The sequence below is a fragment of the Monodon monoceros genome, unplaced genomic scaffold (genome assembly GCF_005190385.1).
Source record: "Monodon monoceros isolate NGI ecotype Baffin Bay Population unplaced genomic scaffold, NGI_Narwhal_1 Super_Scaffold_12, whole genome shotgun sequence".
In the NCBI taxonomy this organism is placed as follows: Eukaryota; Metazoa; Chordata; class Mammalia; order Artiodactyla; family Monodontidae; genus Monodon; species Monodon monoceros.
This window is the reverse complement of record NW_021703768.1, coordinates 119,542,264-119,563,489: the sequence shown is the minus strand read 5'-3', so window position 1 is coordinate 119,563,489 and position 21,226 is coordinate 119,542,264. Positions and strand designations below refer to the sequence as shown.

At 41.2% G+C, this 21,226-nt stretch overlaps 1 protein-coding gene across 5 annotated transcripts in view; it reads right to left on the bottom strand.

Moving 5' to 3' along the window:
• The window catches only part of ARHGAP26 (Rho GTPase activating protein 26), a 485,730-nt gene that overhangs the window by 322,608 nt on the left and 141,896 nt on the right, over nucleotides 1-21,226 (bottom strand). For all 5 annotated transcript variants that reach the window (XM_029215618.1, XM_029215622.1, XM_029215620.1 and 2 more), the window contains exons 9-10: nucleotides 17,874-17,974; nucleotides 10,402-10,496 (exon numbers count right to left, since the gene is read on the bottom strand). In XM_029215618.1, the coding sequence (XP_029071451.1) occupies nucleotides 10,402-10,496; nucleotides 17,874-17,974 (196 nt within the window). The remainder of the gene's footprint in view (nucleotides 1-10,401; nucleotides 10,497-17,873; nucleotides 17,975-21,226) is intronic.

Here is a 21,226-nt window from a genome sequence, read left to right as displayed (position 1 = left end):
AATGACTTGCACAATCTTGCACTGCTAGGTAGCAAGAAAGCCTCAACTTGAACCCAGTCTGCCTGACTCTACAGCAAGGCCCATACTTTAAGCACAACACTGTACTGCCCCCTTGTGCAGGCAGAGTCTGTGCCCTGGGGATCCAGGGTGACCAGTTCCTTAGGAGGAAGGAGGGAGGGAGGGGAAAGAAGGCACTTCTCTCCTTCATTCTCTCTCTCTCTGGAGGAAGGAAAGGGGAGAGGGAGGAAGGGACTTCCTCTCCCCCGCCCCCCACCCCAAACACACATACACACACACACTCTCACACACACACACACACACACACACACACACACCCCTTAAGAAGTTTTCAGAAGCAGGCTTCTAATCAATTATTTAGAAAGGATCTGATCCTAATGAATGAATGAACCATAACCTATTATAACCTACAGCAGTGACGTCCTGGGAGGAAAGGTCCTAAAATAATTAGGACCATAGCAATGATAATAGTCTGAAGAGTAATATTGCCAATCACATCAGATAATTTCCTATACTTTTATTTTAAAGGAGACTGAAGTCATGAAACAGGAAGCCCAGACAAAGACATCTTTGGCACATTAAGTTACACGGTCTTAAATGAAACATATTGAGTGCCAGTGATGTGCATGCCATGGGCACCGAGGAAATAGGAGTAAGCAGATTTCAACGCCCAGCACCAGGAGAAAGCATTATTAACTGCCAGGATGAGTAACACTCAGGGGAAATGCAAACACTTGTTATTTTGATAACAAACTGAAAAATACTCTAATTCAAGAAATCTTCTAGGTCATTTATCAATTTTTCTTTGTTAGTATTCTATCTCATGATGATCAGACATGCAGGTAAGTGGAGTTTGCTGGTTGAACCATCTCCTTTCTTTGGACTTATGTGATAGCAAAATTTTCGTTTCAATTTTTAAAAAATAAACTCATTTTATATTTAGAAATTGGCAAATAAACTGGTATACTCAATCAGTAAAACTCCAAATTTCACTATGCAGGCTAAAGAATAGAAACAGTAATAAGAATAGAAATAAGTAACAGAAGTAATATAAATAAGGTTGCCTTACTTCACACCACAGTCCATTAACGAACACATCCCACTCTTACTTAAACCAGAATCCATCAGCAAATACTTTCTCATTTAACTTTTTAAAAGGGAAAAAAACAGTAATTTAAAAAATACATGAATTCTAAAGATTCTAAGAACTTCTTAGCTAGCTCATTTTACAGAACAGACAAGGAGCAATTCAGAAAGTACAATATCCCCCCCCCCCCCCACCCACCCAAATCATGGAAGTCAGAGCAGGAGAACACCCTCTGAGGAAGGAAAAAGTCATTTCCTCTCCAAAATGTCAATGGCACTGAGACCAGCACTCTAACCAACCAGCAGGAAGGCAAAATCAAATATTATTTCAAACAAGGGGTGAGAAGGGGAGGGGAGGGGAAGTTTGAAACCAGGAAAAATGGATTCATCTGTTGCAAAAGATAAAGACAGGCCACACCAAGAGGGAAAAGCAGGACTGGCTGGTTCTCAGCATACACATTGGACCGTCCCAATCACTCATCTGTTTTCATTATCCTCAAATAAGCTGTCCCTGAAGCAAAGAGCCCGACACTTGAGCTCAGAAAGCAAGGTTAAATGTAGTGTTTAAACAAAAGTTACATTAACTGAGCATGCTTGCTTCTGCAGGAAACTGGGTATGAAATGATGTATCACAAAAGGGTGGGAGGAAGGAATTTCTAGAGAAAGAATGAGTCACTTAGAATACCCTTCCTTTAAGAGGTAATATTCACATGATGATTTCTTCCACAGAAACACACACACACACACACACACACACACACACGCACGCACCACTGACTACTAAATGTCAATGTATAAAGGACGGCTAATTTTCAAAGGGACCAGCTAATAGTTACTAATACATATACAAAACTGCCATCTAGAGGCTGAGCACTGAAACAAAGTCTGTTACATAAGATGATTCTTTTTGGAAAACACAGTCTTAACACTCACACAATCTCACGAAGACACACAAACAAGTACATGCATACACACCACATACCAAACTAAAAGAGTATTATTTTAACTTAAAATTAGTACGGTTTCCTTTTGACACCATAAATTGGAAGGACGGGTTTAAAACCTTTTATCTTGTATAGGAAATGTAGATAAATAACGGGTTATCGCATACATAATTTGAAAACAGATTCTTCCCCTGGCAGCCCCTTTGCGGATATACACTTAAAGCACCTGTATTCACCCACAGCTTACAGATGACTTGAAGAGTCATGGCACTATAGGAAAAAGGCATGCCATCAAAATGAAATAAACGGGCTCAAAGAAATACCCTCCAAAGCTATGGCTCACCATTAAGAACAAGGAAGTCCCGGGTTTTAGGGTAGAGCAAAAAACTTCAAAGGAACAACCTCTTCCGACAGAGAACTACCATCAGGGAAGAATATTACAGCATTCCACCTTCAAAATAATCCTGCAAGGTAGGTATGATTAGCCCCACCTTACAGATGTGGTTACACCACCAGCCCAGACTCACACAGCTAGTAAAGAAGCAGATCTCAAATTCAAACTTAGGGCTGCCTCGATCTTTTACCAGCACCATGCAGCCTTCTATAAAAATGGACTTGAAATAAGAGTGGTGACTCATTGGAGGGTTGGGGTAGATTACTCAGATTTTCCATTAATCTTTCTAGCCGCCACTATTCTTACCAATCTCCCATTTTCCTGTTTTGTTTTGTTTTTGTCCTACCTATACAGAAATGCAGTTTGTGTGTGTACTCGCTCAAATTTTAGTTTAAATATCAACTAATATGATTCAGCTCCTGTAGTCTCTTACACAGTACTTCACCAAAGTCCCGAAGGAAAGAACAAAATAATCTAACTCAAAAATTGCATTACCATAAAAAACAAAATTGAACAACCACATGCACACAGTGCTGGATAAAATGACGTTATTCTGCCTCTGGGAGCAAATTACCTGAGACAGATATTTAGAATTGAACAGAGTTATATAAAACACACCTAATTAAACAACCAGCCAACCAATACAAAGAAAAGCTCGTACACTGCGCAAATAAATACACAGTACACGGTGGGACGCGAGGATAGAGTTGACAGTGGGTATGACACACCAGGCTGGGACTGGTTCAGAAGAAAGCTGTCTCTCTTTACCTATTCGTGGAAAGCTCACAGAAGGAGGACTTTGGATTTGGTTTGCAAGAAAAATCAGATGACTTTTAAGAAGGAAAGTCCATTAGATTCATAATGCTTCTTTAAACTTTATATGTCCACGGTCAGTAGAGTCTCCAGTATGTAGTTATGGTTAATAAATGAGGAAGGGAGGGGAGGAGAGAGGGAATGAAAATTCAGGGCATTCTAGTCATGCCATCATTCTCTGTAAGAGTAGAAGGGTGAAGTCCTTCTGTGTGTTACATCTTCCCTACAGCATTCTGGTCCTCCAAGTTTGCTGGAACACTCAACATACTAGTACTTATACCTTCAGTTGCACGAATGTATGTGTATGTGTCTGCCCATTCTACAATCAACGGTAAGATCCATGAAGGCAAGGACTGTGCTTGTCTTGGTCCCCGTGACACCACTAGCACCCAGTACCCCTGTCATCCTAATAAGTTGTCCTTTGCTGCCCACCTCTGGAGAGTACCAAGGGTGGGAATGGGGCACTCAACACCCTACATAACGTCTTGAAATGTATGGACTTCTGTTGGGGTCAGCTAGTCCTGGAAAACATAAAGCATTCTAATTATTTCCTTTCCCCAAGTATAAACACAACCTCTCAAGAGACTACATTGATTCAGTGCATCAAAAAGAAGCCTTTTGTTTCTATTACTTTCCATATGGTTTAGTGGTCCCTCCTGGAAGACATTTGGGAGAAAATACACATGTGTCACATACATCTGTGAGACATCTCTTAAAGATAAACAAATGCAGAGATGCTGGGAGATGACTACCACCATGATTCTTTAGCTTAAACAAATATTTCCCCTACATTTGCTCATTCATTTCCATAAGTTACTGCATGGTGGAGTTAATTGTTCAAAGTGACTGAAGACAGACATTGGCAAGTATCACACGCCACTACCCCTAACAGCTGCTTTTAGATGAAGCCCCATTTTTACCCAGGAATTTTACACTAAGCTCCCTCAAAAAGAGTTAACACACTTTAAAGAAAAAATGATAAATCTATTCTTTAGTCCATTAACCAATATAACATAAAAACTTTCAAATGTTTGGTTCTATGGTAAGGTAATACAAAGGCACCAAAGAATGCTCCTTTATTAAGGGATAAGAAAGGATGACTTTTTAAAAAGCTAATGAAAGCTTAGGCTGCCGTAAAGAGTATCCAGAATACGGAAGATAATTTATGTGAAAGGAGTGTGTGTTGGGCCATCCATCTAAAAGGCTGTCGGGGGCCCCTTTTATGGCTGTTTCAGTGAGAAAGGCCCTCTTATTCAATACTGTATTGGTTTGCTAGGGCTGCTGTAAAAAGACCCACAAACTGAGTGGCATAAACAACAGAAGTTTATTATCTCACAAGTCTCGATCTAGAAGTTCGAGCACAAGGTGTCAGCAGATGGGTTCCTTTTGAAGCACGGAAAGGAGAATCTTTTCCATCCCTTTCTCCTGGTTTCTGGTGGCCTGCTAGCAATCTCTGGCATTCTTTGGCTTGAAGACACATCACCCTGATCTCTGCCTTCATGGTCACATGGCATTCTCCCTGTGTACCTGTCTGGCTCTGTGTCGAAATTACCCCATTTTATAAGAACACTAGTCATACCGGATTAGGGCCCACCCTAATCACCTCATTCTAACTTAACTACCTCTGCAAAGACCCTATCTCCAAATAATTTTCGTTGTCAGAGAGTGAAGATTAGAATTTCCACGTATGAATTTGGGAGGTACACGACTCAAGTCATAACAAATATCTTCTAGGAAAATAAGAAAATATTCTTCTTTGGAGAATGCTGTAGCAACACCCACAACTACTACAACCCACACATGTTCATTTAAAGCCAAGTAATATTCTAAATGCTAGAGTCCTGAAAATGAATTGAAAAACAAAACCAGAAGGGAAATTCAAAGAAGCATCACATTGATTTGATGGACATGATACCTCCTCGGTCTAAGCAATTTTTCAGTTTGGAACTGAAGTCACAAGAATTTCTACTAACTTTCACTTTTCAATGTTGCAAACAATAAAATTCTCTTCAAAGAAAGCCAAAGGCATGAAGAGCTAATATGAGCCTGTGCAACATTTGCTCAGAAAAGTCCAGGGGTCTTCAGCATCTTCTTAGGTCTGAACCTCCCCCCAAAACTAGTACTGTGGAAAAGGAAAAAAAAAAAAAGGCAGACCCTAGAGAAAAGGGATAGATGAGATGTAATTACGTAGAGTTATATAATTATGTGGAAGTCAATATGGAAGGATGGAGGATACAGAGAAGGGAGTACAGGTCTAGTTTTGTGATGTCAAAGTTGTAAGACAACTTAGATGTAAGAATTAAAAGTAACGTTCTGAAATGTATCCACGGTATTAAAGAGGATCTTTGACACAAGAAGTTCAAGAACTATAAATCTAAATCCCTAAGCTCTGGATTAACCCTTAATTTGATTTCTAGCTCATTCATGGGTCAGAGTCACAACAGTTCTTCCTGGAGGACGGAAATGTCAGGAATTAACCCCTTTCCAGCAGGATTTGAGGATTAACAAATTGACGGCAACGCGCTGGGATACAATGAAAACAATCAACTGATAAATGGCACTATTGCTTTGACTTCTTACTTATGCTAGTCTCCTGAGATAAACAGAAATGAGTGTCATCTTAAGAATAAAAGGTAAAAGAAGAGGTGTACAAAAAATACATAGCATTTATGGAACCATGTGCCCTGTGCTTGGCCTGTGCTCTCTCTGCAGTGCCTCTTTAAACCGTTAGTCACGCAAGGGCTCTCTGAAGGGTACAGGGCAGGAAATATGGGAACAGAAGCAAGTGTACTGCTTTAGTTCACCCACCATTAGTTTACGCACCAAATGCCAATGATAAGAGTGAGAAAGCCCTCCTCAGATTTCACAGTCAGTAAGGTGACTGTCAGTGGTGGCCCTGAAATCCAAGTACAGATAGCACTGGGCTTATCACTCGAAATGTTTCTAAAAACCCTAAGTTTTGAGGCAGCAAAGTGCCCTACAATGAGGTCCTATGACCCTCAGTTCAAATCCCACCTGAAACTTGGGTAAGACTCACCCTCTGTAGATTCCTCCTCAGTACCATGAGATACTTGGAGCACAAGCCACCCTGGGCTGTAGCGAGGATTACATGTGAATTACATGAAATACATGAACAGCGTTCAGCTTCCAGAAAGTGCTCCCTTACTGCTGGTCCCCTCACCCCACCTCCATAGTTAACTAAAAAAGTGGGTTTTACTGTGGTTATCGCTGTTGCTTTTTTCCTGGTAACCTGTAACAGAGGCTGGTGATCACCTTTATTACTAGCTATATTCTCCTCCACAAGGCTAAGAATTAAGCTCCTTAGTAAAGAAGCCTGAGGGTTTTTTATTTTTGTTTTACTGTTGCTTGTTATGTTTCTAATAAGGAAAATGCTTTCATGTGCTCTGAGAAAACTGTTCTGTGATATGCCTGCTGTTTAATGTACCAATTCTGACTAATAGAGGATAACAGAAGAGCTTATTCAAAAAGTGGATTTCAGGGTCTCTCTTGCATGAAGTCAGATTATATAGGTCTGGGGCCTATAGCTATAGTTCTAACAACCACCCCTGTGGATGCTGAGTGAGTGGTTCTCACCACACAGTAAGAGACACTGATGTCATCAGCTTGCAACCCCGACCTCCTAGAACATCACTTCCTAAAGGCTACAGCTTCTGCTACAGAGCAACGTGAAACATCATCACTGAGCCTGAAGGATAAAAGTATTCAACCTTAAAACCACACATCATCACATATTCTAAGTCAAATAATCCACACTTTAGCATGTATTAATATTTTGATAGAATAAAACACTAATAGATACTACATAATGCTTATCCATGCTACAGGTTAACATACTCTGGGAACAGTCTAAAACCTCATGCTATTAAATATAACCATTCCCTCTTTTACTTTCACATTTCTTAGGTGCTAAACTTTGCATTTTGCCCCTCTGTCTACCCAGCTCAGCAGGTAGAAGCTGAGAAGTCTGTGGAAGGTTGAAAAGACAGCACGACAGCTAGCAGCACATCCCCTCCTTGCTAAAGTACGCTAGTGAAAAAGCAAGGTGTAGGAGTTTTCCAGAGAACAGGACTCCGGGCAGAGTTCCCAGGAATGCCTCCCCTGAGTGTGTGGAAATGCCTTTTCCCTCTCACCTCAGTCCCTTCCTGGATGTGGGGGGAAAATGCAGAAAGACACTAAAGAAAATACTGCCAACAGTACCCTAACCTTTGAGACCAAAGACGACAACCTATATAGAAAATGGAGAGAAGGGGTTTCATTGATGTTCTGTGTTATTTCGGGTGATGGCCAGTCAGCTGTGACCACAAAAGGAGACACAGAAGGGGCTCAGGCAAACCAAGTTTCCTATATTCACAGGTGTTAGAAACAGGACACTTGGCACACCACACAGGGCCACATGGGAAAGCACCAACACCATCCAGTAGGCAGAAGTGGTCAGAGGGGAGAGCCTAGACCACGACCTTTGTTAAGAGTTTCTGCAGCAAAGGCAAGGCAGGGATAGGTAAACCGTTTAGGAGTGGCTGGTCTGAATAATTTCACAGGTGCTAATAGGCTGTGGGAGTGGTCCCTAGGTGTCTGGTAGAGGAATATTGCCTCCTGGGCTGTTGGAGCCAGTAGAGGTGCTGTGGCTCTGGACCGGAAGTCCACAAATCAATGGCGCTCACCACGCTGAGCCCTCGGCTGACTCTAAGAACTGGTCGGCCCCGAAAGGGGGCAGGCTCTCCCCAGGCAGAAAGCATCACAATACGCAGAACATCAAAACTACAAATAATACAACAGTACTATCTACTCCCCTCCTGCTTATTAAGAGGAGATTTAGCAGCCTCATTCTGCACCACAACTGCATGCCCCTCCACTTCATGCCAAGGGAACCAGAGATGATGACCTAGAAGAAATCAACTGCCCAAACCCACTCAGTATGCTGAATGTGACACATTTGCTCTCAGCTTATAATTGGGACGTGCAAAGCTTTTCTGGGCATAATATAGGGGGAAAGTGGTAGGAAGTGTTGGTAAGGGTGGAAATGAGATGGAGGAACCATGGTGAGTTTTAATTGCCTAAAAAGCAACTCTCGGCAACTTCTGGGAGACTTCTGAAGAAGAAAACAATTCAGCTTCAGAAAGAATCATTGACCTCATTTCCAAATCTAACAAGAGCTGCAATGCAGGGCACTGCCCTCACCCAGGAAGTCCTGCAAACACGCGATCATCTCTGGGAACTATTCAGCTGACCAGCATCAAACAACTGGCTCCATTTCCACACAAGTACATCTGCTAATCCATCTTTCATGGATTCCAACAATATGAACTCCAGTAAATTCCATGATTAGAATAGAGGAGATGCCTACAAGGGCTTAAGGCATCCTGACTCAGGATCTGTTTAAAGACAAGCATCATCTTAGTTTGAGGCACACTTTTTGCAATCCCCCTTTGCTACCCCAATTCCACCTACCCCACCATACAGCCCTTCTCCACTCCCTTCCCCTCTCACAACCCACACATGGTGAACGATTGGGGTACTCTCTTTTCTTTACAAATGATACTGATTTCTCTGCATTTAGAGTCTAGCTCTTGAAATATCAAGTCAGGTAAACATGCAGGACATGCTAATTAACAAATAATAAAGGCTAACTGTTGAGCTTTTATTATTTGCCAGTCTGCCAAGTGTTTTATATGCCTTCTCTTCTTGAATCCTGACAATGCTAGGAACCAGGTACTATAACCACCTTCATTTTCCAGAGAATGAAATCAAGACCCTGCAAGATTAAGTGATTTGCCCAAAGTCACATGGCTACTAAGCAGCAAAGTCAAAATTTAGATCCGGGTTGCCTGACTTGAGAGCCAAAGCTGTAATAACTAGACCGCTAATGAGACACGGTTAGTTTCCATGAACGTCTGATTTAGGCTAAACAGGCGCGCTCTCTCCACGGGTGCTCTAGCAGCCTCAGGGGCCACAACACAGGGACACACCATGCCTCAAGAAGGCATTTCAAACCTGGCAGCACATGGAGCAGCCCACGCCAGGTGGTACTCGCGCTCCAGGTCCTCTAGAGCTGCCGTAAAGTGGCCACAGGTAAACGTCCCAGACAGGGTAGATACTGGCTTGACAAAGTGGTGTAGCTTTTTTAAAACAAATAAAAAATAAAGGGGATAAATTAACAGCATTATAGGACAATCACGATGAGATTTAAGGATCTTTGTGCTAGCACTGCTGATCTTGAATAGACAGCTCACATAAGCTTAACTCATGGCTTTCATTCAAAGAATTAACCTGTTGCCAAGTAAAGTGTCTCAAAGAACTGGAATGCTGTCAAACTAGCTTAACACCATGAAATGGTACAACTTAATGAGACTGTAAATCTTGAGGAACACAACACAGAGCTCCCTCTCCTAAGACTGATATCGAAAGCGGTTTGCTTTCTTTCCTGGATGCACATACACAGTGGTAGGCGAAATACTGTAACTAAAAAAAAAATTTTTTTTGAACATCTTTATTGGAGTATAATTGCTTTACAATGTTATGTTAGTTTCTGCTGTATAACAAAGTGAATCAGCTATATGTATACATATATCCCCATATCCCCTCCCTCTTGCGGCTCCCTCCCACCCTCCCCATACCACCACTCTAGGTGGTCACAAAGCACCGAGCTGATCTCCCTGTGCTATGCGGCTGCTTCCCACTAGCTATCTATTTTATATTTGGTAGTGTATACATGTCAATGCTACTCTCTCATAAAAGCTTTTTCTTTAATTGATAGAACTTCTTCCACTTTTCCCTTTACCTAACTCCTTTTGAATCATTACATAAAAATTTTTAAGTAAAAAATCTTAAAGAGCTGAAACAGTCATGCTAAACAGTTTTCTTTAAACATATATTCATCCTCCTGAGACATAATACACATTCCCAAGAATTGAATCCCTGACATTAAAATTAAACCAACCAATCAGGGGTTCAGGGCTGAATCTATAGGATGGGGAGGCTATACTGATTCTTGCAAATCAGTAACTGGCCTGAGGTCTATATGGAGAAGGGAAAGAGGGGGAAAAAAACAGAAAATTTTGAATGAATGGAAAAGAAATCCAAATTCGGCAATGTTTGTTCCTGAGAAAAAGTGTGACAACTACTCACCTGTCTACTGCTTCCACGTCAAAGCAAAACCGCTTCTCAATAGAGTCTGTTTTCCGCCGTGTGCAGGATTTGAGGGTGACTGATTCATCTTCTCCCTGTTGGGAACACACAGACTATCAAGATGAGGCCAGAACTCAGGCCATGCTCCTCTCCAGGACAAACGTGCCACATAAACAGAAGCGATCATTTCATCTTCTCAAACCTGAGTGTTCAGGACCACAGGAGGTGGAAGGTTGGTCATAAACCTTCTCAGACCACAGCCTCATGCAAATAAAATCTGTAAGCCATGTTTAATACTTAGAGCCCAATGTCTTGAGTACTAATAGATCATGATGGTACAGCATCAACCCATGCTAGGTTAAATTCTTGTTGATATTGGCTTAAATAGGTTTAATTTATAGGTTTGATAAGAGTTGAAACAAGATTACCTTGAGGTCTCCTTCCAACTCTGGATTTCTATGACCTTGGTTCAATGGTCACTTCTCAGGGAAACATTTCTGGGCTGGGTCAAACACCCCCAGACATGTTCATATAGCACCATGTACCACCCCTCCTTCCTTCACAGCACTGATCACAGGTAAGATCTGCTGTTGCTGTAAGTGATGATTCAAATAATGTCTCTTTCCTCATTAGGCTCTAAGCTCCTTGAGGGCACACTGTACTGTGTCTGTTTTTGCTTACCCTTGTGTCACCAGCGGCCAAACAGGCCCAGGAACAGAGGAGGTGTGCAATAAATATGTTTTAACAGCTTTATTGATGTATAATTTTTAAATGTATAATATATTGCACATGTTCAAGCATACAACTTATGAGTCTTGACATCTGTATACATCTGTGAAATCATCACCACAATCAAGGTAGTGAACATTTCCATCAGCCCCAAAAGTTTCCTGGTAAGTCCCTTTGTAATCCATCATCCCTCCACCCAGTCCATTCCCAGATAAACACTGAATCTGTTCTCTGTCATCACAAATTAGTTTGCATATTCTGTAACTTTATACAAATGGAATGCTCTTTTACGTCTGACTTTTTTCACTCAGCATAATTCGTTTGCGATTCACTCATGTCGTACAAATCAAGTTTATTTCTTTCTGCAAATGATATGACCAATAAGGGGTTAATATCCAAAATATAAAAACAGCTCATGCAACTCAACAACAAAAAAGCAAACACCTCAATTAAAAAATGGGCAGAAGACCTGAATAGACATTTTTCCAAAGAGGAAACGCAGATGGCCAACAGGTACATGAAAAGACGCTCAACATCACTCAACATCAGAGAAACACAAATCAAAACCACAATGAGATATCCCCCCACTCCTGTCAGAATGGCTATCATCAAAAAGACCACAAATAACAAATGTTAGTGAGGATGTAGAGAAAAGGGAACCCTTGTACACTGTTGGTGGGAACGTAAATTGGTTCAGCCACTACATAAAACTGTGTGGAGGTTCCTCAAAAAACTAAAAATAGAATTATCATATGATCCAGCAATTACACCCCTAAGTATATATCCAAAGAAAACAAAACATTAATTCAAAAAGATACATGAACCCCAATGTTCATAGCATTATTTACAATTGCCAAGATATGAAAGCAAGCTAAGTGTCCATCAATAGATGAATGGATAAAGAAGTAGTGGTGTACAATGTTCACTGCAGCTCTGTTTACAAGGGCCAGGACGTGGAAGCAACCTAAGTGTCCATCGACGGATGAATGGATAAAGAAGATGTGGCACATATATACAATGGAATATTACTCAGCCATAAAAAGAAACAAAATTGAGTTATCTGTAGTGAGGTGGATGGACCTAGAGCCTGTCATACAGAGTGAAGTAAGTCAGAAAGAGAAAAACAAATACCGTATGCTAACACATATATATGGAATCTAAAAAAAAAAAAAGGTTCTGAAGAACCTAGGGGCAGGACAGGAATAAAGACACATGTAGAGAATGGACTTGAGGACACGGGAGGCGGAAGGGTAAGCTGGGACAAAGTGAGAGAGGGGCATGGACATATATACACTACCAAATGTAAGATAGATAGCTAGAGGGAAGCAGCCGCATAGCACAGGGAGATCAGCTCAGTGCTTTGTGATCACCTAGAGGGGTGGGATAGGGAGGGTGGGAGGAAGACACAAGAAGGAGGGGATATGGGGGTATATGTATAGCTGATTCACTTTGTTATACAGCAGAAACTAACACACCATTGTAAAGCAATTATACTCCAATAAAGATGTTAAAAAAAAAAAGTACTGGTGTATACACACACACACACACACACACACACACACACACTGGAATGCTACTCAGCCATTAAAAAAGAAACTTTGCCATTTGCAACAACATGGATGGACTTGGACGGTACTGTGCTTAGTGAAATAAGTCAGACAGAGAAAAACAAATACTGTATAATATCACTGTAGAATCTAAAAAATAAAACAAATGTGAATAGAACAAAAAAGAAATAGGGGCTTCCCTGGTGGCACAGTGGTTGGGAGTCTGCCTGCCGATGCAGGGGACACGGGTTCGTGCCCTGGTCCGGGAGGATTCCACATGCCGCGGAGCGGCTGGGCCCATGGACCATGGCCGCTGGGCCTGTGCGTCCAGAGAGGCCGCAGCGGTGAGAGGCCCGCATACCGCAAAAAAAAAAAAAAATAGACTCACAGACACAGAAAACAAACTAGTGGTTATCAGTGGGGATAAGGAAGGAGGGAGGGGCAAGATAGGGATAGGGATTAAGAGGTACAAGCTACTATGTATAAAATAAATAAACTACAAGGATATATTGTACAGCACAGGGAACATAGCCAATATTTTATAATAACTATAAATGGAGTATAACTTTTAAAAATTGTGAATCATTATGTTTTACACCTGAAACTTAGGTAATATTGTAAATCAACTATACGTCAATAAAAAAAATAAAAATTAAACATTAAAACAATAAAGGTAATTTTTAAAATCCATGGTACAAAAAAAAAGGGCTTAGTTCTTTTTATTGCTGGGTAGTATTCCATTGTACAAATGGAATGCAACAGTTTTATCGCACAAGACTAATTTATTGTCTAAAAACATAGAGGTTTCTGCCCCTGATTTCTTCTCTTCCTGTCACGTAGGAATTTTTTAGGGTTCCTTTTTCTCCTATATCTGCCAATCTTTTTTCCTAAACTAGGGGGGAAATTAGCAAACTTGCCTAGTTTGTTGAATAATAGGAAATGTGACTGCGTATGGTAAAACTTAACCACCCACTAATATCAGAATAGCACACAAAACACAGAAGACCTAGGAAGAGATAGTTTATATTCACAAGTCTTACATCTATTGTCTTTTACTGAATGGCTAAGATTAATTTCTCAGATTGAGAATTGCTCCTTCTGCAACACGTAAATGACTGGAAATGCCCAAACATATGGACTTCTGACCATGTTAACGTCTAACTCTATTTCTGATTTAATGGCGTTGGACTACCTCTCACTTTGAAAGCTTAGGGGGAGGTGTCCCTGAGAAATAGGAGAAAACAGGGGAACTATAAAAGATTGTCAAATATAAACAGAAATAAGAAGATAAGACGCTGTTCCCAAGACGACCATTCCATATGAGGCAAAATCTATAAAGATGATCTGTTCAAGTACTCATGGTTAAAAAAACAGGGGATGGAGATAACAATCACTTAAACAAATAAATGAAGAGTTACAACCGTAACAAACACTACAATAGAAGAGGCATGGGAAGCAGCCACATAGCACAGGGAGATCAGCTCAGTGCTTTGTGACCACCTAGAGGGGTGGGATAGGGAGGGTGGGAGGGAGGGAGACGCAAGAGGGAAGAGATATGGGAACATATGTATATGTATAACTGATTCACTTCGTTAAAAAGCAGAAACTAACACACCATTGTAAAGCAATTATACTCCAATAAAGATGTAAAAAAAAAAAAAAAGAGGCATGCTGTGCTACAAACGCCTACATTAAGGGGATGTGACCTCGGCAGGAAGGTCAGCAAAGGCTTTCTTGGGCTGAGACCCGAAGGATCTACAGGAGATAAAACCAGGAGCACAGATCAGGGGTGGAGAACAGCAGGTGGAAAGGCCCTGTGGTGGGGGTCCATGGAGTCCTGGAGGAACTGAAGGGAAGCCAGTGCGTCCGGAATCCCCGTGCAAGAAGAGGGAAACTGGGCTGAGAAAGGGCTTGAGGGAAGCAGGGACCAGATCATGCAGACTGTGGTCTGTATACTGTGAGCAGTGGGAACATATGAAGGGTTTCAAGCCAGGAAAGGGACGGGGTCAGCTCTGGGCTGCTCCAGGGCTCCCAAAGAGAGCACCCTCATCTCACAGGATAGAACGCGGGGAACTGTCTTTCACCACACACAGGCCTTGTCTCCAAGAGGATGCAGAAAATCCGCTCACATCTCCTGGACTGAAGCTAAGAGAAAAGCAGGTACTTTCAAAGGAAAATGATCCAAATGAAAGGGACAGGGAAGGAGAGACAGGGTAGACAAAGAGCGTGTTAGGAAAAGAAAACACCCTATATTCTACGTTAAGTCTGCCGCCAGCTCCTAGGAGAGCTTTGTACAAGCACACATACAATGACGTCACATGATTCTCCTGTATAAACTGAGAAGACATCACCGCTGGACAGCCAGTCTTCACATTTCCTCACCCTGAGGATGAGGAAACAGAGCGGCGTCATGGAAAACTATTATTTTACACATATACAGTATTATTCTCTTTTATTATGATGATGAACCTCAGAATCAGGAGATGTAGGCTCCAGAATCAGGGTTTGAGCACTGGTTCAAAGTAACTCTTTCAACATACATCCTTAGAAATCATTCTCTCTCTCCAACCCCCAATTTCCTCTTTTGTAAAGTAGGAAAAATGGATAAAACAGGATGATAAAGTACAATGTTTTAGAAAAATATAAAACAAAATCTAAATATAATTAATTATTACTAGAAAAATTATTTCATATAATATCAAGCTCCTAATATGGCAGCCTCTATTATGTGTCAGGCTCAGTTCCAAGAAGTTTATATACACTAATGTATATAAACCTCTTAACAACTCAGTGAGGTGTTTCCTATTATCCCATTAAAGTCTAAGGAGTCCCAAACACACACCATAATTCGTCTCTGCCCTTCACTTTCAAGCGTGGTAAGAAAGGAGTAGAGAAAATACAAGAGAGTTCTTCACTCCAGCTTTAGGAAAGCACAAGATAAATGGTCCCAAAATAAAGACTGTGTGAGAGAATGACTCAGTGAATCTGATTTCTAGAAGGACTAGGAGTTAGAAAAGGACTATGACTTGACCCAAGAAAGGCAGACCTAACTCTATTTCCATTTCTTGAATAATAAGGAACTCCTATTAACAGAGATTTTTAATACTCCTTCTAACTCTGTAATTTCTATATGTTTTGATATTTTCACATATCTGCTTTCCTGAGATTATTTATAAGTCAACTCTACCGCTAACAAGACACATTAAAAGAGCCTTGGCTAGGGCTTCCCTGGTGGCACAGTGGTTGAGAGTTCGCCTGCCGATGCAGGGGACACGGGTTCGTGCCCCGGTCCGGAAGATCCCACGTGCCACGAAGCGGCTGGGCCCGTGAGCCATGGCCGCTGAGCCTGCGCATCCGGAGCCTGTGCTCCGCAACGGGAGAGGCCACAACAGTGAGAGGCCCGCGTACTGCAAAAAAAAAAAAAAAAAAAAAAAAAAAAAAAAAAAGAGCCTTGGCTTTTTTTGCCTTGATACAGGGAAGTACAGAGATGCTGATCAACTCCTGCATTGTGGTCTAAGAGAAAGAAAGCCAGGAAGAAAAACTGGAAATGGCAGAGAGCAAGGGGACAGCACAGGGGAGTAGCTAACAGTAATGACAACAGCGTGACATCACTGACCCAGGCAGTCCAACCTCAGGGCCAGTGCTCTTAGCCTCTACACTGTAATGCCCGCACATATGCAAACCCAACAGGATGCACAAAAATTTGCCACAGAGAAGAGGGCCAGGGTTGGAATACTTACAGAGGACTACTTTATCAACAGATTAGACACAGCCGGAAAATTATTTAAACTAAAGACAGAACAAAAGAAATTATCCAGAGCGGAGTCCAGAGATTCAAAGAAATGAAACATATAAATATTTTTGTTAAAAAATATTTAAATATCTCCAGAAGGAGATACTGAATAATAGAAAGAATGGGGAGGGGGGCAATATTCAATATGATAGTTGGTGAGAATTTTCCAAAGTTACTGAAAGACACCAATCCTCAAATCCAGAAAGGCCAAAATGCCTAAGCACAACAGATTGGGTGAAAAAGAAAAAAAAATCAGAGAAAGGACTGTCATAATGAAATGTAGAATACCAAAAGAACAAAAAAAAGAAGATATTATGAGGAGCCAGAGAGAAAAGACAGATCACCTAAAAAGAAAATGCAGACAGAGTACTCCCAGAGGAAAGGAGAACCACTGGGGCACAGCAAGGAGCTCCCAGCAGTGGGGACCCCGCAGATGCAGCCTGACTATCTCCTCCAAGGACGGCCACAAGAATACCTTCCATCCCACATGCTCTTCAATGCAATGTGACTTTGATACTCCGTTCATCAAGAGGCAGGGCCTATGTCCTCTCACACTGAAATTGGGTGGGCTTTTATGACTGTTTCAACCAACACATGGGGCCAACCTCAGGCAATATGACTTCTAAGCCTTGGTCATTAAAAGGTTTTGCAGGGTCTCCTTTTGTTGCTGGAATATTCACTCTTGAGTCCTTTAGCTACCCTGAGGCTGCCATGCTGTGAGGAAACCCAAAATAGCCCACGTAGAGAGGCCAGAGGACAGGCCCTGAGACTATACAGAGCAAGAGGAAAAGAAGGAAGAGAATGGGAGAGGAGGTCAGGAGAAAGGAAGAGAGCTATATCTGACCAGCCCAGAGCTGCTTCAGACCCTCATGATCCAGCTCCAGTCACTATCTGATTGAAAGAGCATAAGAAACCCTTAGCTCAAACCATCTATCCAAATGCTCCGCAAAGATCTCACCCACAGAAAGTGTAGGAAATGCTAAAATGACTGGTGTTGTCTTCAAAGTCGCTACATTTTTGGGTGACCTGTTACACAGCAACAGATAATTGGGACATCTAAACAACCAACTGGCAGCCCTCTGGATATCGGGTGAGAGTGACAAGAATCAGTTTCACAGGATGAGGTCATCCAAGAATTTCCAGCATCTAAACACATTATACACACTTAACACTGTATATATGTGAAATACAAAAAGCTTTCTTAATTGCGGCTGCCAATGTAACTTAGTGCTCAAAATAATCATCTTGTTTTATTTACTTTTTCAGGTGCCATGCCTCCTGGAACTACTGTATAAAAATTAAGAAAATTACAGTGAAAATTGGAGGTGTTAACTTCAAACATGCATTATACTCATCATATGTTAACCAAGCAAATCAAGCATGAAATTTAAAAGTGAACTCACCCCCTTTCCTCCTGACTTTTGGTCAAATGGTACCATGGTGATTTGTTTGGAATCCCGTTGATATGTACAGTAGTGCTTCACCCAGGAAGTTCCAAAATGACCTGCAAGGCAATATTCCCCATAAAACATCTCTACACGTCCACTGCATGCTGGAAAAGCACACAACCAGTAACTCACAATGCTCACCTATCCTTAAACTGTTTCTAGGGGCGATATACTCTCCACACCAGCTAGATGTGAACAGGCAGAAATCTGATTCCACAAGCTGGAAATGGAACAGACCCAGGGCTTTCCCCAAGGACCAAGGAAGACTGTTTGCCACTAAATGCTGCATCAGATGGGTCTTAAAATACGAGGGAAGTAGAGGTTCCCTGGGGAAATTAATTCACTTTCCCATATTATCAATCTCCATCTGAAGTTTCCTTTCCCCTGACAGGAGTAAGATGACTGAGAAGGAACACAGAAAAGCTCCTCAAAGTGCTTGTCACTGTTCCCATCTGGTGTGATGGCTTCATGCTTCCCACACAGCTGTTCTGCGACCATGTGCACACACGTACAGGGGTTCTGACCTACTTCCAAACCCCTAATTTTTACTTTAGCAGAACTCAAGAAGATCTGAAAAGCAGACAAGGAAAACCCAGAGACACCAGACATGTGGAACAGAAGTAACTGTAAATGCTCAAATGTAATCTAAGGAGTTTGTCCCTCAAAATTATCCCTCAGGAAAGAGGCAGATGCCCTACAGACAAATTCTGACAGTATCTGATTTTATCAGATGCCTGGCCAATTACCTTATTTCAAACAACAAAGTATTTTTAGAGAAAGAAGGCATGATTGGCATTATTAGCCTGCAAGGATCTCAATCAATACGAGTTCTGGATGCTTATAGAGATCACATAGCAGATATGATTAAAAAACAATAATGATAACATGAAAACAGATTTAGCAGACACTTAATAATTATTTTTCAGGGTGTGAATGCCCATTGCAAGTGTTGGATGTCATTTAGTATACTTAAAAAGCAACAGAGTGTCTACCCTGGAGCATCAAGGACAAATGAAAACACCAACCATTCAACTGTGTTTCTGTGGCTTAGAGAATAAATTCCAGTGACAGCACAACACAAAGATTTCAAAAGTGCTGTATCTTGGACACTTTGAGCATCATAATAAACAAAGACAGTAATGGATTTAGCCTAATGAACAAAATGGGAACTCAAAAGTCCATACTGACAGTAGAAAGATGGATGGATAGACAGATGAAAGAAAGAAAGAGAGAGAGAGAGAAAGAGAGACAGAAAGAAAGAAAGAAAGAAAGGAAGGAAGGGAGGGAGGGAGGGAGGAAGGAAAGGAGAGAAGGAGGGAGGTAGAAAGGGGGAGGACACTTCCTTACAGCACACTGAAAGGCAACTAGTAAATGTGGAGGCAGTGGCAGAGCTGCAAAATCACCATTTTGCGACCATCACAGTAAAGGTCAGTCCAGGCCAGGATTGTCAATGGATGCTAACTCCATGGGAGGCAAAGTCTGATGAGGGAAGGGCACGGTCTTAAGGTGTCCGCCCCACAGACCGCTTATCAGTTACAAGGGAAACATAGTGACAGCACAGTGGGGAAAACAGAAAGTACCTTGACTGGGTGATCAAAATCAACAAGACCATGGAGGGCAGAGGAACATCCTTTGCTCCGGATGTGGCACCCGGGAAAAACACAGCATTACTCATGTAGGATTTGACCAGGGACGCATGACCTGAATCTAATCATGAGGAAACATCAGACACACCCACAATGAACAAATTCTATACAAGAACTGGCCGATATTCCTCAAAAACGTCAATGTCATCAGAGGAATTGTTCTAGGGTAAAGGAGACTAAAGTCGTCATATGACAACTAAATGCTGTATAAGCTCCTGTACTGGAGGAAAACAAAATGCTCTATAAGGGCCTCACTGGGACAACTGACAAAATGGGAATATGAAATATTGTTTAGATGAAATATCTTATCAATGTTAAATTTCCTGGACATGTAACTGTGGTTACATAAATGAATGTTTTGAGAAAATACACACTGAAGCCAAGAAGCATGGTATATGCAACCTGTTCTCAAATGGTTCAGAAAAAATTATAATGTGTGTGTGTGTGTGACTGTGATATGCACACACACCCATACAGAGAGAGAAAGAATGATCTAACTGGAAAAATGGTAAAAATTCGTGAATCTGGGTAAAGGTCATATGGTCGTTCTTTATACTATTCTTGCAACTTTCTGTAAGTTTGAAACTACTTCAAAATAATGTTACAAAAACTTCCAAATTAAAAAAAAAAAAAGCTGTATTCTAATGATATGCTCCGGACCACTGTGTTGGAGAATCAAAATATGGTTCTAATGATAATCAAGACATTAATGTTGAAAAAACACATGAAGTGTTTGAATAAAACTGTACAATGTCATGTGAGTGCTTATACTGACTTTACACGTAAGTGACCAATGTTAATAAATTAAGTATTATAAGTGGACACTGAACTGTATTTTTATAGTCTTAAAATTTTTTATTTTCAAGTTGACTTAAAACTTTTGGGGATGGTCTTCTCATTGGGCAAAGAAGATATGACCATATATTCAGGTATAACACACAACTAAAGTAGCTTCTGTTTTTTACAAGCCTTAACAAGCTCATACCTGCAAGAATAAGGGAAATAAAACTCTCATCACAACTGATGACCCAACCTCCAACCCCATTACTACACCTTTGTCACCAGGGAACAATTTTAAGTCCAAGGAAATTTTTGAGTAATCACTGAATAGAATAATCACTGAAACTGAGTGTTTTGTTCCATTAGGAAGCAGATAGGAGTGAAGATATTTAACTAATCCTAAATCAACAGTGCCCAGCCAGAAAGCACAGGTGCGAGACTACAACAAGAGCTACCCATTAAAGAAAAACAATGCACTTTCTTTAATCTCTAGCACCGCACGCATGAATTAAGTCTGGGAGTGCAACAGCCCAGTGCACGAATCTGAGTCATCGTTGTAAACTCTGGGTTAGCAGCACCTGGCGTTTCTTTCCTTGATGTCATATGGGCAAGTCAATGGCTCTTCTTCCTGGCTCTTGAAGTGAGCTTTTGTTTCTACTTTTCATAAAATTTAAGTGTTGGAATGACAGGGGTTGAGGAGAAGAGAGAAAGGGCCTAAGTCATGATTGTTTGGGCCTTGCTGAAACAAGTCTCAAATGAAAACAAAATCACCAACTATTAAGTCTACCGAAGGATATGACAATAAGGTCCAGCCAGCCAGACCCTTCCAAGGCCTCTACACCAAGGGTATGGTATATAAAGCTATACTGAAGGTACAGGAAC